Below are 17,009 nucleotides of genomic sequence, written 5' to 3' on the forward strand. Positions count from 1 at the left end.
CTCTTCACAGATGAAAGCAGGTTCACACTGAGCACATGTGACAGACGTGACAGTCTGGAGACACCGTGGAGAACGTTCTGCTGCTTGCAACATCCTCCAGCATGACCGATTTGGCGGTGGGTCAGTCATGGTGTGGGGTGGCATTTCTTTGGGGGGCCGCACAGCCCTCCATGTGCTCGCCAGAGGTAGTCTTACTGCCATTAGGTACCGAGATGAGATCCTCAGACCCCTTGTGAGACCATACGCTGGTGCGGTTGGCCCTGGGTTCCTCCTAATGCAAGACAATGCTAGACCTCATGTGGCTGGAGTGTGTCAGCAGTTCCTGCAAGAGGAAGGCATTGATGCTATGGACTGGCCCGCCCGTTTTCCCAGACCTGAATCCAATTGAGCACATCTGGGACATCATGTCTCGCTCCATCCACCAACGCCACGTTGCACCACAGACTGTCCAGGAGTTGGCGGATGCTTTAGTCCAGGTCTGGGAGGAGATCCCTCAGGAGACCATCCGCCACCTCATCAGGAGCATGCCCAGGAGTTGTAGGGAGGTCATACAGGCAGATGGAGGCCACACACACACTACTGAGCCTCATTTTGACTTGTTTTAAGGACATTACATCCGCCTGTAGTGTGGTTTTCCACTTTAATTTTGAGTGTGACTCCAAATCCAGACCTCCATGGCTTGATACATTTGATTTCCAATTTTTGTGCGATTTTGTTGTCAGCACATTCAACTATGTAAAGAAAAAAGTATTTAATAAGAATATTTCATTCATTCAGATCTAGGATGTGTTATTTTAGTGTTCCCTTTATTTCATTGAGCAGTGTATTTAGAAAGTAATAACTGCTGATGTAAAAAAGGGCTAAGTGTTTTACACTGGTTTACAGAGAGACAGACCATGACGATTAATGACAATACATGTTGCAGTCTTTGCAGAATGTAGATTGTTAAAGGAAGAGATTCATAGGTGATAACACAAGATACCACTCTCTAGTGGTATACCAGCCAGCCAGAGGAGTTACTGGTCTGCTAACGTGCTAACCCTACCAGCCTGCCAGATGACTTACTGGTCTGCTAACGTGCTAACCCTACCAGCCCGCCAGAGGACTTACTGGTATGCTAACGTGCTAACCCTACCAGCCAGCCAGAGGACCACAACACTACAACAGTGTCTTCAGTGCAACATTGTTGGCCAGTGGTCCACCAGCTGACTCTCTCTCTGTACAGACGTCTGGTTTCAGAGCACCTCAGAACAACCGGACTTGAATGGCAATATATGGCAGGAGCGGCGAAAACTGCTGCCGGTTTTAATTGGCTGATCCAGCAGTCCGTCACCATCTAGCACCTCACCCTCTTTGTGGATTTCAAAAGGGTGAGCAGCGCAAGTAATGGACTAAACGAGGGAGTTCGAGAAATCGGAAAGTATGATTCTAAGAAATTGTTTTCACATATAAACTTTACATGTCCTAACTTAGAATCCCAAAATAACTGTCCAAAAATAACATGGTCGCTGTGATAGAACATTTCTTCTGATTGGGGATTTACCAAAGTCCAATTTAATACAGCTGAAGCCTTCATTCCCCCATCTCTACTTTAAACACACCCCCTCAGGCTCCATGCGCCTGCAATTCAAGCCTGTGGACGAGGTTACTCAGTACTGACCCTTCATGAAGAGGTAGCTGTGGAAGTATGGAGGCCCAGAGCCATTCAGTAGATTCACCCTCCCATTGGACACCTCCTCGTCTGTATCCACATAGCCATCGTTGCTTGTGTCACTGTCTATAAACTGAGACAAAACACAGAGATTCATTATTACATAGCCATTTAGCAGACGGTCAGATCCCAGTATTCAGGTGTAGGAAGCACCATGCTCAACCGACTGAGCCACCGTGCAGAGGGCCACCGCGCAGAGGGCCACGGCGCAGAGGGCCACGGCGCAGAGGACCACCGCGCAGAGGGCCACTGCGCAGAGGGCCACCGCGCAGAGGACCACCGTGCAGAGGACCACCGTGCAGAGGACCACCGTGCAGAGGGCCACCGCGCAGAGGACCACCGTGCAGAGGACCACCGCGCAGAGGGCCACCGTACAGAGGGCCACCGTACAGAGGACCACCGTACAGAGGGCCACCGTACAGAGGGCCACCGTGCAGAGGACCACCGCGCAGAGGGCTACGGCGCAGAGGGCCACCGCGCAGAGGGCCACCGTACAGAGGGCCACCGTACAGAGGACCACCGCACAGAGGGCCACCGTACAGAGGACCACCGCGCAGAGGGCCACCGTACAGAGGGCCACCGCGCAGAGGGCCACCGTACAGAGGACCACCGCGCAGAGGACCACCGTGCAGAGGACCACCGTGCAGAGGGCCACCGTACAGAGGGCCACCGTACAGAGGGCCACCGTACAGAGGGCCACCGTACAAAGGACCACCGTATCTCAGATACCCAGAACAGAAATGATGCATAATATCGTCAGACGCTGGATTTCTGTTGCGTGCATCCGTCCACAAGAGATTATTACAGAGCAAAATGTATTTGACTGGGAAGACCCATGTCTATTTGTAACATAATGGACATCTTCCCATTCAACTCTGCACCCTGAGATTCAACAAGGAACAAGTTTGATTCTAGTGAGAAGTCATTGACTGATTGAGACTTGAAGGAGTCCCTGGAAATGCCGAATAGGGCTCTTAAGCTCATCAGTGTGTTGTCTTGGGGACCTTTCTTCTTCTTCTTGCGTCTTGCTAATGTTGTTAAAAATATAAGCTGTTACCACGTTCCAACACATACGCTTTCTGATTCATAGTTGTAACAAAAGGCCACAATTAACATATAGCCTACAGTAACAAACTAATGAAAATGCTATTGATTTACTTGAAATAAAATACAAATGGTTACTGTAACGTTACCTTAAACTTTTACAAACACAAGTAATTATTTTTGTGAAAGCATATATGCAATGTATTTATTACACTGTTATGTTGCAGTCAAAATGGCTGCTCATTATCTTGAAGGGGTGTACCTTGAGGCCCAGTGGTTTTAGTGTTAACATGTGCTGTAGTACATCAAGATGGATGTTTTAACATGTAGTTGGATATATTATGGATCCCCATTAGTTCCTGCCAAGGCAGCAGCTACTCTTCCTGGGGTTTATTATGGATCCCCATTAGTTCCTGTCAAGACAGCAGCTCCTCTTCCTGGGGTTTATTATGGATCCCCATTAGTTCCTGCCAAGGCAGCAGCTACTCTTCCTGGGGTTTATTATGGATCCCCATGAGTTACAGTACAGCAACATTACGGCAGTTTTATACAATATTACATTTCATAACATTTTTCACATCACATGAAGAACATTCCCTCAGGCCACTAACTCACACATCTACAATACAACATCCATACAGTATGTCTTGTGTGTATGCCCCCCCCTCGCTGTTCCATGAGGTTGATTTTTATTTGTTTTTTAAAATCTGACTCTACTGCTGCATCAGTTACCTGATGTGGAATAGAGTTCCATGTAGTCATGGCTCTATGTAGTACTGTGGAATAGAGTTCCATGTAGTCATGGCTCTATGTAGTAGTGTGGAATAGAGTTCCATGTAGTCATGGCTCTATGTAGTACTGTGGAATAGAGTTCCATGTAGTCATGGCTCTATGTAGTACTGTGGAATAGAGTTCCATGTAGTCATGGCTCTAGGTAGTACTGTGGAATAGAGTTCCATGTAGTCATGGCTCTATGTAGTACTGTGGAATAGAGTTCCATGTAGTCATGGCTCTATGTAGTACTGTGGAATAGAGTTCCATGTAGTCATGGCTCTATGTAGTACTGTGGAATAGAGTTCCATGTAGTCATGGCTCTATGTAGTACTGTGGAATAGAGTTCCATGTAGTCATGGCTCTATGTAGTACTGTGGAATAGAGTTCCATGTAGTCATGGCTCTATGTAGTACTGTGGAATAGAGTTCCATGTAGTCATGGCTCTATGTAGTACTGTGGAATAGAGTTCCATGTAGTCATGGCTCTATGTAGTACTGTGGAATAGAGTTCCATGTAGTCATGGCTCTATGTAGTACTGTGGAATAGAGTTCCATGTAGTCATGGCTCTATGTAGTAGTGTGGAATAGAGTTCCATGTAGTCATGGCTCTATGTAGTACTGTGGAATAGAGTTCCATGTAGTCATGGCTCTATGTAGTAGTGTGGAATAGAGTTCCATGTAGTCATGGCTCTATGTAGTAGTGTGGAATAGAGTTCCATGTAGTCATGGCTCTATGTAGTACTGTGGAATAGAGTTCCATGTAGTCATGGCTCTATGTAGTACTGTGGAATAGAGTTCCATGTAGTCATGGCTCTATGTAGTAGTGTGGAATAGAGTTCCATGTAGTCATGGCTCTAGGTAGTACTGTGGAATAGAGTTCCATGTAGTCATGGCTCTATGTAGTACTGTGGAATAGAGTTCCATGTAGTCATGGCTCTATGTAGTACTGTGGAATAGAGTTCCATGTAGTCATGGCTCTATGTAGTACTGTGGAATAGAGTTCCATGTAGTCATGGCTCTATGTAGTACTGTGGAATAGAGTTCCATGTAGTCATGGCTCTATGTAGTACTGTGGAATAGAGTTCCATGTAGTCATGGCTCTATGTAGTACTGTGGAATAGAGTTCCATGTAGTCATGGCTCTATGTAGTACTGTGGAATAGAGTTCCATGTAGTCATGGCTCTATGTAGTACTGTGGAATAGAGTTCCATGTAGTCATGGCTCTATGTAGTACTGTGGAATAGAGTTCCATGTAGTCATGGCTCTATGTAGTACTGTGGAATAGAGTTCCATGTAGTCACGGCTCTATGTAGTACTGTGGAATAGAGTTCCATGTAGTCACGGCTCTATGTAGTAGTGTGGAATAGAGTTCCATGTAGTCACGGCTCTATGTAGTAGTGTGGAATAGAGTTCCATGTAGTCACGGCTCTATGTAGTACTGTGGAATAGAGTTCCATGTAGTCACGGCTCTATGTAGTACTGTGGAATAGAGTTCCATGTAGTCACGGCTCTATGTAGTACTGTGGAATAGAGTTCCATGTAGTCATGGCTCTATGTAGTACTGTGGAATAGAGTTCCATGTAGTCATGGCTCTATGTAGTAGTGTGGAATAGAGTTCCATGTAGTAGTGTGGAATAGAGTTCCATGTAGTCATAGCTCTATGTAGCAGTGTGGAATAGAGTTCCATGTAGTCACGGCTCTATGTAGTAGTGTGGAATAGAGTTCCATGTAGTCACGGCTCTATGTAGTACTGTGGAATAGAGTTCCATGTAGTCACGGCTCTATGTGGTACTGTGGAATAGAGTTCCATGTAGTCATGGCTCTATGTAGTACTGTGGAATAGCGTTCCATGTAGTCATGGCTCTATGTAGTACTGTGGAATAGAGTTCCATGTAGTCATGGCTCTATGTAGTACTGTGGAATAGAGTTCCATGTAGTCATGGCTCTATGTAGTACTGTGGAATAGAGTTCCATGTAGTCATGGCTCTATGTAGTACTGTGGAATAGAGTTCCATGTAGTCATGGCTCTATGTAGTACTGTGGAATAGAGTTCCATGTAGTCATGGCTCTATGTAGTACTGTGGAATAGAGTTCCATGTAGTCATGGCTCTATGTAGTACTGTGGAATAGAGTTCCATGTAGTCATGGCTCTATGTAGTACTGTGGAATAGAGTTCCATGTAGTCATGGCTCTATGTAGTACTGTGGAATAGAGTTCCATGTAGTCATGGCTCTATGTAGTACTGTGGAATAGAGTTCCATGTAGTCATGGCTCTCGGCCACGACCGAGAGACCCATGGCGCTGGGCACAATTGGCCCAGCGTCGTCTGGGTTAGGGGAGAGTTTGGCCGGCAGGGATGTCCTTGTCCCATCGCGAAAAATGTCACTAAAAGCAAAGTGAGTGAACAGAAGAAAAAATCTACATCAAATCAATCTTTGGGGTGTTTCCCTTCAAAACAGCATCAATTATTCTAGTTTTATTCCTGCTACACAGCTGTTTCTATTTCAGTTAATGATTTGTGTTTCAAATCTACATATTGAATTGATGATCGTTAGCAACTGTTTGGTATAATTGTTTAAATTGGTTAAACACCTGACTATATGCCTCCCAAATCCCTGACTTTGTGCAAGTTTACCTAGAAGAATTGGTGCTGTTTTGAAGACTAAGGTCACACTAAATATGGATGTGTCTTCTGTTCACTCACTTTGCATTTAGTTCATTGATCAACTATTTTTGAATTCTTACTTTACAGCCTAAAACTTTTACACAGCACTGTATGTACTATGTAGCTGGTACAGAACTACGGTTGAAGTCAGAAGTTTACATACACTTAGGTTGGAGTCATTAAAACTTGTTTTTCAACTCCACAAATTTCTTGTTAACAAACCATAGTTTTGGCAAGTCAGTTAGGACATCTACTTTGTGCTTGACACAAATCATTTTTCCAACAATTGTTTACAGATTATTTCACTTATAAATCACTGTATCACAATTCCAGTAGGTCAGAAGCTTACATACACTAAGTTGACTGTGCCTTTAAACAGCTTGGAAAATTCCAGAAAATGATGTCATGGCTTTAGAAACTTCTGATAGGTTAATTGACATCATGAGTCAATTGGAGGTGTACCTGTGGATGTATTTCAAGGCCTACCTTCATACTCAGTGCCTCTTTGCTTGACATCATGGGAAAATCAACAACTAAAAAATCAGCCAAGACCTCCGCTAGGCTGGTTCATCCTTGGGAGCAATTTCCACCTGAAGGTACCACGTTCATCTGTACAAACAATAGTACGTAAGTATAAACACCATGGGACCAAGCAGCCGTCATCCCGCTTAGGAAGGAGACGCGTCTCTCTCCTAGAGACGAACATACTTTGGTGCAAAAAGTGCAAATCAATCCCAGAACAACAGCAAAAGACCTTGAGAAGATGCTGGAGGAAACCGGTACAAAAGTATCTATATCCACAGTAAAACGAGTCCTATATCGACATAACCTGAAAGGCTGCTCAGCAAGGAAGACTCCACTGGTCCAAAACCACCATGAAAAAGCCAGACTACAGTTTGCAACTGCACATGGGGACAAAGATTGTACTTTTTGGATTAATGTCCTCTGGTCTGATGAAACAAAAATAGAACTGTTTGGCCATAATGACCATCGTTACGTTTGGAGGAGGAAGGAGGAGGCTTGCAACCCGAAGAACACCATCCCAACTGTGGCAGCATCATGTTGTGGGGGTGCTTTGCTGCAGGAGGCTCTTCACAAAATAGATGGCGTCATGAGGATGGAAAATTATGTGGAAATATTGAAAGACATCAGTCGGGAAGTTAAAGCTTGGTCGCAAATGGGTCTTCCAAATGGATAATGACCCCAAGCATACTTCCAAAGTTGTGGAAAAATGGCTTAAGGACAACAAAGTCAAGGTATTGGAGTGGCCATCACAAAGCCCTGACCTCAATCCTATAGAAAATGTGTGGGCAGAACTGAAAAAGTGTGTGAGCAAGGAGGCCTACAAACCTGACTCAGTTACACCAACTCTGTCAGGAGGAATGGGACAAAATTCACCCAACTTATTGTGGGAAGCTTGTGGAAGGCTACCTGAAACGTTTGACCCAAGTTAAACAATTTAAAGGCAATGCTACCAAACACTAATTGAGTGTATGTAAACTTCTGACACACCGGGAATGTGATGAAAGATATAAAACCTGAAATAATTCTCGACTATTATTCTGACATTTCACATTCTTAAAATAAAGTGGTGATTCTAACTGACCTAAGACAGGGAATTTTTACTAGGATTAAATGTAAGGAATTGTGAAACATTTAGAAAAATTTAAATGTATTTGGCTGAGGTGTATGTAAACTTCAGACTTCAACTGTAGTTGGTACGGTAGTAGGTAGTGTGTAGTAGGTACAGTAGTGTGTAGTTGGTACAGTAGTAGGTAGTGTGTAGTTGGTACAGTAGTGTGTAGTTGGTACAGTAGTAGGTAGTGTGTAGTTGGTACAGTAGTGTTTAATTGGTACAGTAGTGTGTAGTGTGTAGTTGGTACAGTATTGTTTAATTGGTACAGTAGTGTGTAGTTGGTACAGTAGGGTGTAGTTGGTACAGCAGGGTGTAGTTGGTACAGCAGGGTGTAGTTGGTACAGCAGGGTGTAGTTGGTACAGCAGGGTGTAGTTGGTACAGCAGGGTGTAGTTGGTACAGTAGTGTGTAGTTGGTACAGTAGTGTTTAATTGGTACAGTAGTGTGTAGTTAGTACATACCAACTACATACTACTGTACCTACTACATAGTACATACCAACTACATACTACTGTACCATGTAGTAGGTACAGTAGTGTGTAGTTGGTACAGTAGTGTGTAGTAGGTACAGTAGTAGGTAGTGTGTAGTTGGTACAGTAGTGTTTAATTGGTACAGTAGTGTGTAGTTAGTACATACCAACTACATACTACTGTACCAACTACACACTTCTGTACCTACTACACACTACTGTACCTACTACACACTACTGTACCTACTACATAGTACATACCAACTACATACTACTGTACCATGTAGTAGGTACAGTAGTGTGTAGTTGGTACAGTAGTGTGTAGTAGGTACAGAAGTGTGTAGTTGGTACAGTAGTGTGTAGTAGGTAAAGTAGTAGGTAGTGTGTAGTATTTACAGTAGTGTGTAGTTGGTACAGTAGTGTGTAGTTGGTACCGTAGTAGGTAGTGTGTAGTAGGTTCAGTAGTGTGTAGTGTGTAGTAGGTACAGTAGTGTGTAGTAGGTACAGTAGTGTGTAGTAGGTACAGTAGTAGGTAGTGTGTAGTTGGTACAGTAGTGTTTAATTGGTACAGTCATGTTTAATTGGTACAATAGTGTGTAGTTGGTATGTACTATGTAGTAGGTACAGTAGTGTGTAGTTGGTACAGTAGTAGGTAGTGTGTAGTTGGTACAGTAGTGTGTAGTTGGTACAGTAGTAGGTAGTGTGTAGTAGGTACAGTAGTGTGTAGTAGGTACAGTAGTGTGTAGTTGGTACAGTAGTAGGTAGTGTGTAGTTGGTACAGTAGTGTTTAATTGGTACAGTAGTGTGTAGTATGTAGTTGGTACAGTATTGTTTAATTGGTACAGCAGGGTGTAGTAGGTACAGTAGTAGGTAGTGTGTAGTTGGTACAGTAGTGTTTAATTGGTACAGTAGTGTGTAGTTAGTACATACCAACTACATACTACTGTACCAACTACACACTTCTGTACCTACTACACACTACTGTACCAACTACACACTACTGTACCTACTACACACTACTGTACCAACTACATACTACTGTACCATGTAGTAGGTACAGTAGTGTGTAGTTGGTACAGTATTGTTTAATTGGTACAGAAGTGTGTAGTTGGTACAGTAGTAGGTAGTGTGTAGTTGGTACAGTAGTGTTTAATTGGTACAGTAGTGTGTAGTTAGTACATACCAACTACATACTACTGTACCAACTACACACTTCTGTACCTACTACACACTACTGTACCTACTACACACTACTGTACCTACTACATAGTACATACCAACTACATACTACTGTACCATGTAGTAGGTACAGTAGTGTGTAGTTGGTACAGTAGTGTGTAGTAGGTACAGAAGTGTGTAGTTGGTACAGTAGTGTGTAGTAGGTAAAGTAGTAGGTAGTGTGTAGTATTTACAGTAGTGTGTAGTTGGTACAGTAGTGTGTAGTTGGTACCGTAGTAGGTAGTGTGTAGTAGGTTCAGTAGTGTGTAGTTGAGTGTGTAATTGGTACAGTAGTGTGTAGTGTGTAGTAGGTACAGTAGTGTGTAGTAGGTACAGTAGTGTGTAGTAGGTACAGTAGTAGGTAGTGTGTAGTTGGTACAGTAGTGTTTAATTGGTACAGTCATGTTTAATTGGTACAGTAGTGTTTAATTGGTACAGTAGTGTGTAGATGGTATGTACTATGTAGTAGGTACAGTAGTGTGTAGTTGGTACAGTAGTAGGTAGTGTGTAGTAGGTACAGTAGTGTGTAGTAGGTACAGTAGTGTGTAGTTGGTACAGTAGTAGGTAGTGTGTAGTAGGTACAGTAGTAGGTACAGTAGTAGGTACAGTAGTGTGTAGTAGGTACAGTAGTAGGTACAGTAGTGTGTAGTAGGTACAGCAGTGCGTAGTAGGTACAGCAGTGCGTAGTAGGTACAGCAGTGCGTAGTAGGTACAGCAGTGCGTAGTAGGTACAGCAGTGCGTAGTAGGTACAGTAGTAGGTAGTGTGTAGTTGGTACAGTAGTGTGTAGTTGGTACAGTAGTGTGTAGTTGGTACAGTAGTAGGTAGTGTGTAGTAGGTACAGTAGTGTGTAGTTGGTACAGTAGTGTGTAGTTGGTACAGTAGTAGGTAGTAGGTTCAGTAGTGTGTAGTAGGTACAGTAGTGTATAGTTGGTACAGTAGTGTGTAGTAGGTACAGTAGTAGGTAGTGTGTAGTTGGTACAGTAGTGTGTAGTAGGTACAGTAGTGTGTAGTAGGTACAGTAATAGGTAGTGTGTAGTTGGTACAGTAGTGTGTAGTTGGTACAGTAGTAGGTAGTGTGTAGTATTTACAGTAGTGTGTAGTTGGTACAGTAGTGTGTAGTTGGTACAGTAGTAGGTAGTGTGTAGTAGGTTCAGTAGTGTGTAGTTGGTACAGTAGTAGGTAGTGTGTAGTAGGTTCAGTAGTGTGTAGTAGGTACAGTAGTGTGTAGTAGGTACAGTAGTGTGTAGTAGGTACAGTAGTGTGTAGTCGGTACAGTAGTAGGTAGTATGTAGTAGGTTCAGTAGTGTGTAGTAGGTACAGAAGTGTGTAGTTGGTACAGTAGTGTGTAGTAGGTAAAGTAGTAGGTAGTGTGTAGTATTTACAGTAGTGTGTAGTTGGTACAGTAGTGTGTAGTTGGTACAGTAGTAGGTAGTGTGTAGTAGGTTCAGTAGTGTGTAGTAGGTACAGTAGTGTGTAGTCGGTACAGTAGTGTGTAGTTGGTACAGTAGTAGGTAGTGTGTAGTTGGTACAGTAGTGTTTAATTGGTACAGTAGTAGGTAGTGTGTAGTTGGTACAGTCATGTTTAATTGGTACAGTAGTGTGTAGTTGGTACAGTAGTATGTAGTTGGTATGTACTATGTAGTAGGTACAGTAGTGTGTAGTTGGTACAGTAGTGTGTAGTTGGTACAGTAGTGTGTAGGTAGTGTGTAGTAGGTACAGTAGTGTGTAGTAGGTACAGTAGTGTGTAGTAGGTTCAGTAGTGTGTAGTAGGTACAGTAGTGTGTAGTTGGTACAGTAGTGTGTAGTTGGTACAGTAGTGTGTAGTAGGTACAGTAGTAGGTAGTGTGTAGTTGGTACAGTAGTGTGTAGTAGGTACAGTAGTAGGTAGTGTGTAGTAGGTACAGTAGTGTGTAGTAGGTACAGTAGTAGGTAGTGTGTAGTAGGTACAGTAGTGTGTAGTAGGTACAGTAGTAGGTAGTGTGTAGTAGGTACAGTAGTGTGTAGTAGGTACAGTAGTAGGTACAGTAGTGTGTAGTAGGTACAGTAGTAGGTACAGCAGTGTGTAGTAGGTACAGCAGTGCGTAGTAGGTACAGCAGTGTGTAGTAGGTACAGTAGTAGGTAGTGTGTAGTTGGTACAGTAGTGTGTAGTTGGTACAGTAGTAGGTAGTGTGTAGTAGGTACAGTAGTGTGTAGTTGGTACAGTAGTGTGTAGTAGGTACAGTAGTAGGTACAGTAGTGTATAGTTGGTACAGTAGTGTGTAGTAGGTACAGTAGTAGGTAGTGTGTAGTAGGTTCAGTAGTGTGTAGTAGGTACAGAAGTGTGTAGTTGGTACAGTAGCGTGTAGTAGGTAAAGTAGTAGGTAGTGTGTAGTATTTACAGTAGTGTGTAGTTGGTACAGTAGTGTGTAGTTGGTACAGTAGTGTGTAGTAGGTAGTGTGTAGTAGGTACAGAGGTGTGTAGTAGGTACAGTAGTAGGTAGTGTGTAGTTGGTACAGTCGTGTTTAATTGGTACAGTAGTGTGTAGTTGGTACAGTAGTGTGTAGTAGGTATGTACTATGTAGTTGGTATGTACTATGTAGTAGGTACAGTAGTGTGTAGTTGGTACAGTAGTGTGTAGTTGGTACAGTAGTAGGTAGTGTGTAGTAGGTACAGTAGTGTGTAGTAGGTACAGTAGTGTGTAGTTGGTACAGTAGTGTGTAGTTGGTACAGTAGTGTGTAGTAGGTACAGTAGTAGGTAGTGTGTAGTAGGTACAGTAGTGGTGTGTGTAGTAGGTACAGCAGTGCGTAGTAGGTACAGCAGTGCGTAGTAGGTACAGCAGTGCGTAGTAGGTACAGTAGTAGGTAGTGTGGTAGTGTGGTACAGTAGTGTGTAGTAGGGACAGTAGTGTGTAATTGGTACAGTAGTGTGTAGTAGGTAGTGTGTAGTAGGTACAGTAGTGTGTAGTAGGTACAGTAGTAGGTAGTGTGTAGTTGGTACAGTAGTGTTTAATTGGTACAGTAGTGTGTAGTTGGTACAGTAGTAGGTAGTGTGTAGTTGGTACAGTAGTGTGTAGTTTGTACAGTAGTAGGTAGTGTGTAGTAGGTTCAGTAGTGTGTAGTAGGTACAGTAGTGTGTAGTAGGTACAGTAGTAGGTACAGTAGTGTGTAGTAGCTACAGTAGTGTGTAGTAGCTACAGTAGTGTGTAGTAGGTACAGTAGTGTGTAGTAGGTACAGCAGTGTGTATTTGGTACAGTAGTGTGTAGTGTGTAGTAGGTACAGTAGTAGGTAGTATGTAGTTGGTACAGTAGTGTGTAGTAGGTAGTTGGTACAGCAGTGTGTAGTTGGTACAGTAGTGTGTAATTGGTACAGCAGTGTGTAGTTGGTACAGTAGTGTGTAATTGGTACAGCAGTGTGTAGTTGGTACAGTAGTATGTAGTATGAAGTTGGTACAGTAGTGTGTAGTAGGTACAGTAGTAGGTAGTTGGTCCAGTAGTGTGTAGTTGGTACAGTAGTAGATAGTGTGTAGTTGGTACAGTAGTGTGTAGTGTGTAGTAGGTACAGTAGTAGGTAGTATGTAGTTGGTACAGTAGTGTGTAGTAGGTACAGTAGTAGGTAGTTGGTACAGCAGTGTGTAGTTGGTACAGTAGTGTGTAATTGGTACAGCAGTGTGTAATTGGTACAGCAGTATGTAGTATGCAGTTGGTACAGTAGTGGGTAGTATGTAGTTGGTACAGCAGTGTGTAGTTGGTACAGCAGGGTGTAATTGGTACAGCAGTGTGTAGTTGACACAGTAGTGTGTAGTTGGTACAGCAGTGTGTAATTGACACAGTAGTGTGTAGTTGACACAGCAGTGTGTAATTGACACAGCAGTGTGTAATTGGTACAGCAGTGTGTAATTGGCACAGCAGTGTGTAGTTGGCACAGCAGTGTGTAGTTGGCACAGCAGTGTGTAGTTGGCACAGCAGTGTGTAGTTGGCACAGCAGTGTGTAATTGGCACAGCAGTGTGTAGTTGACACAGCAGTGTGTAGTTGGCACAGTAGTGTGTAGATGGTACAGTAGTGTGTAGTTGGTACAGTAGTGTGTAGTTGGTACAGCAGGGTGTAGTACTCACAGAGTCTGAGCTGCCTCTGAAGGAGTCCAGGCTGTTCTGAGTACAGGATGATTTCCTCAGCACCTCATCAGTTGCATGTCCGTCCGTGATACTGGCTACGTCTCCAGAGCCTGTACTCCCCTGCACCTCCTCAAACTCCTCCTGGTCACAGTATGACTCTGTGTCTGGTAGGACGCTGAATGACACCTCCTCTCTGACCTCCCTGGCCCCTGGGACAGGCACAGTGGGCACTAGCTCTGCTCTCCTGTCTGCCACAGCCTCTGGGAATCTGGAGGGTACCGCGTCTTTTCTAGTTGGCATAACATCTACCCTGGCACAGGGTCTGTCGGGTACTACGTCCACTCTTCTGGGCACACTGTTGGTCTCTGGAGCCACCTCTATTCTCCTGGTGGGTTGGTGACAGAGAGCCTTCCCACCTCCGTTGGTGAGGCCAGGGAGAGGAGGAGCCGGGTGGTGTGTAGGGACAATAGAGGTGAGGGGGTAGTAAACAGGGGGACAACACGGGGCCTGAGAGAGAGCCAGGGCATGTGCTACCAGACTCTCAGCGAAGGCAGGAGGAGAAGGAGGGAGGGAGAAGACCTCCTGGTCCAGAGGAACCTCCACGGGGAGAGGGAAGGCAGGCAGGAGGATACCGCTACCGGGACACTCCTCCTCAGCATGGAAGCCCTCGTCCTCCTCGGCCCGGGCCAGGGGAGCGGTGCTCTCTGAGGGGTCGTGGAGGTTCTCCTCGCTGGACAGACTCTGTTCCAGACCCCCAAAGTCCAGGAGCTCCAGGAACTCTGTGGCCACGCGAGATGCCTCCTTCTCCAGCCGGTAGATCTCTGCGTCCCTCCTCTGCCGGAGCTCCTCCCTGCTCCCTCCCAGGCCGTCCCCTAACATGGACACCCCATCCTCCCTCTGGCGCTGCAGCCTCTCAATCTCCTTCTCCAGCCGAAGGATCTCCTCCATCTGACAGGACTCCTCCTCAGAGGTGTGGTGGGGCAGGGAGTAGGACAGGGACACCTCCTTATGGGGAGCAGGAGATTTCATCTCCAGGGAGTTCCTAAAGGGAGAGAAGAAGACGAAGAGTGAAGACAGAGTGCTGTAGACAGACAGGAATTGCAGCCGGCACACTGCTACTAGTGTACCTGTTGTTGGCTGTGGCTTTCTCCTCGTCTTCTACTTGCTGTCCGTTGCAAAGCTCCTCCTCCTTTCTCTTCGCTGCTTCCTGCTCCTTTTGTTGTCTCAGTCTCTCCTCCTCCATCCTCCTCACCTCCTCCAGCTCAAACACCCTCCGTCTCTCCTCCTTCCTCCTCACCTCCTCCAGCTCCAACACCCTCCGTCTCTCCTCCTTCCTCCTCACCTCCTCCAGCTCCAACACCCTCCGTCTCTCCTCCTCCTTCCTCCTCCTCAACTCCTCCTCTCGTCTCTTCTCTTCCTCCAGCCTCTCCACCTCTACTTGCCGTCTCTCCTCCTCCTTCCTCAACTCCTCTTCCTCCAGCCTCCTCCTCTCCCCCTCTACTTGCCGTCTCTCCTCCTCTATCCTCTTCTTCTCCTCAGAGAGATGTCGATAGAGGCCTCGGGCCAGACGACCACGCTGGTGTTTCTGTAGAATGACAGCTGCGGTACGGAGACGAAGGAACACACGTCTCCAGAAGTGAGCTCTGTAGTTCTTCTGGATAGTGACGGTGCTGACCAGCACCCTCTTATAGCTCTTCCTACAGGAGGGGACAGCACAATGCGGGGACAAGGACAGAAGACATACTGTCATTCACTGTCTCCTACAGCTCTTCCTACAGGGGGGGACAACACAATGCAGACACAAGGACAGAAGACATACTGTCATTCACTGTCTCCTACAGCTCTTCCTACAGGGGGGGACAGCACAATGTGGGGACAAGGACAGAAGACATACTGTCATTCACTGTCTCCTACAGCTCTTCCTACAGGTGGGGACAACACAATGCAGAGACAAGGACAGAAGACATACTGTCATTCACTGTCTCCTACAGCTCTTCCTACAAGAGAGAGGAAAACACACGTTGTACACCTTTCAAACACTATCTCCTGGACCACCCACCAGGCCCTGCCTCTCTGCCCAGAACCTCAACCCTGACCCAGGCCGCCACAGCCCCACGGAGACCTCTCTCCCAACCATGTGGGGCTGTGTGTCCTTGCCCACTACGTAAAAGGGGAGAGGGGACTTCATTACGTTCCATGGAGGGCTAATTTACACCCCTGGCCAGGGGAGCTGACAGTGGTGGGGGGTGGGAGGGGGTCTGTCTAGATGTCTGAACAAGCTCTCTGATGTATGCTGTGTCTCTGACAGGGCAGAATGTCTCTCTGATGTATGCTGTCTCTCTGACAGGGCAGAATGTCTCTCTGATGTATGCTGTGTCTCTGACAGGGCAGAATGTCTCTCTGATGTATGCTGCGTCTCTGACAGGGCAGAATGTCTCTCTGATGTATGCTGTGTCTCGGTCTCTGACAGGGCAGAATGTCTCTCTGATGTATGCTGTGTCTCTGACAGGGCAGAATGTCTCTCTGATGTATGCTGTGTCTCTGACAGGGCAGAATGTCTCTGATGTATGCTGTGTCTCTGACAGGGCAGAATGTCTCTGATGTATGCTGTGTCTCTGACAGGGCAGAATGTCTCTCTGATGTATGCTGTGTCTCTGACAGGGCAGAATGTCTCTCTGATGTATGCTGTGTCTCTGACAGGGCAGAATGTCTCTCTGATTTATGCTGTGTCTCTGACAGGGCAGAATGTCTCTGATGTATGCTGTGTCTCTGACAGGGCAGAATGTCTCGGATGTATGCTGTGTCTCTGACAGGGCAGAATGTCTCTGATGTATGCTGTGTCTCTGACAGGGCAGAATGTCTCTGATGTATGCTGTGTCTCTGACAGGGCAGAATGTCTCTGATGTATGCTGTGTCTCTGACAGGGCAGAATGTCTCTGATGTATGCTGTGTCTCTGACAGGGCAGAATGTCTCTGATGTATGCTGTGTCTCTGACAGGGCAGAATGTCTCACCTGTCTGGAACTCACAATAGTGTGCAGTCAACTCAACTCAATCAGGTCGGTATTGATGCCATTTGTTCACAGAATAACTAGATAAACTCTACTTTACAAAATAACATGGTCGAGGACTATAGGATGTGTGGGGACTGTCTGCTGTAACTCTAAATGGTTTGCAGCAGACAGTCAGAGGGAAGATGAACACTGAGTCTGCTAATGGTTCAGAATGCCATTATTTTTACACCTTATTAATCCAGAGTTGATGTATATCTTGACTGGCATCTTCCATGACTTATGCTGGGACACAGTTGAAATAGTCTATTTTGGGTTGATTAAACATGTCAGATACAGATCATTCAGACGTACTGGTATGACTCCTGCAGAGAAAGTTAAATCCTA

At 45.3% G+C, this 17,009-nt stretch overlaps 1 protein-coding gene across 1 annotated transcript in view; it reads right to left on the minus strand.

Annotated features, from left to right (window-relative positions):
- The window catches only part of myo10l3 (myosin X, like 3), a 278,527-nt gene that overhangs the window by 114,583 nt on the left and 146,935 nt on the right, over positions 1-17,009 (minus strand). Inside the window, exons 22-24 of the mRNA XM_042306828.1 lie at positions 14,955-15,309; positions 13,613-14,572; positions 1,661-1,784 (exon numbers count right to left, since the gene is read on the minus strand). Coding sequence (XP_042162762.1) covers positions 1,661-1,784; positions 13,613-14,572; positions 14,955-15,309 — 1,439 coding nt within the window. The remainder of the gene's footprint in view (positions 1-1,660; positions 1,785-13,612; positions 14,573-14,954; positions 15,310-17,009) is intronic.

Source organism: Oncorhynchus tshawytscha, linkage group LG26, assembly GCF_018296145.1.
Source record: "Oncorhynchus tshawytscha isolate Ot180627B linkage group LG26, Otsh_v2.0, whole genome shotgun sequence".
NCBI lineage: Eukaryota > Metazoa > Chordata > Actinopteri > Salmoniformes > Salmonidae > Oncorhynchus > Oncorhynchus tshawytscha.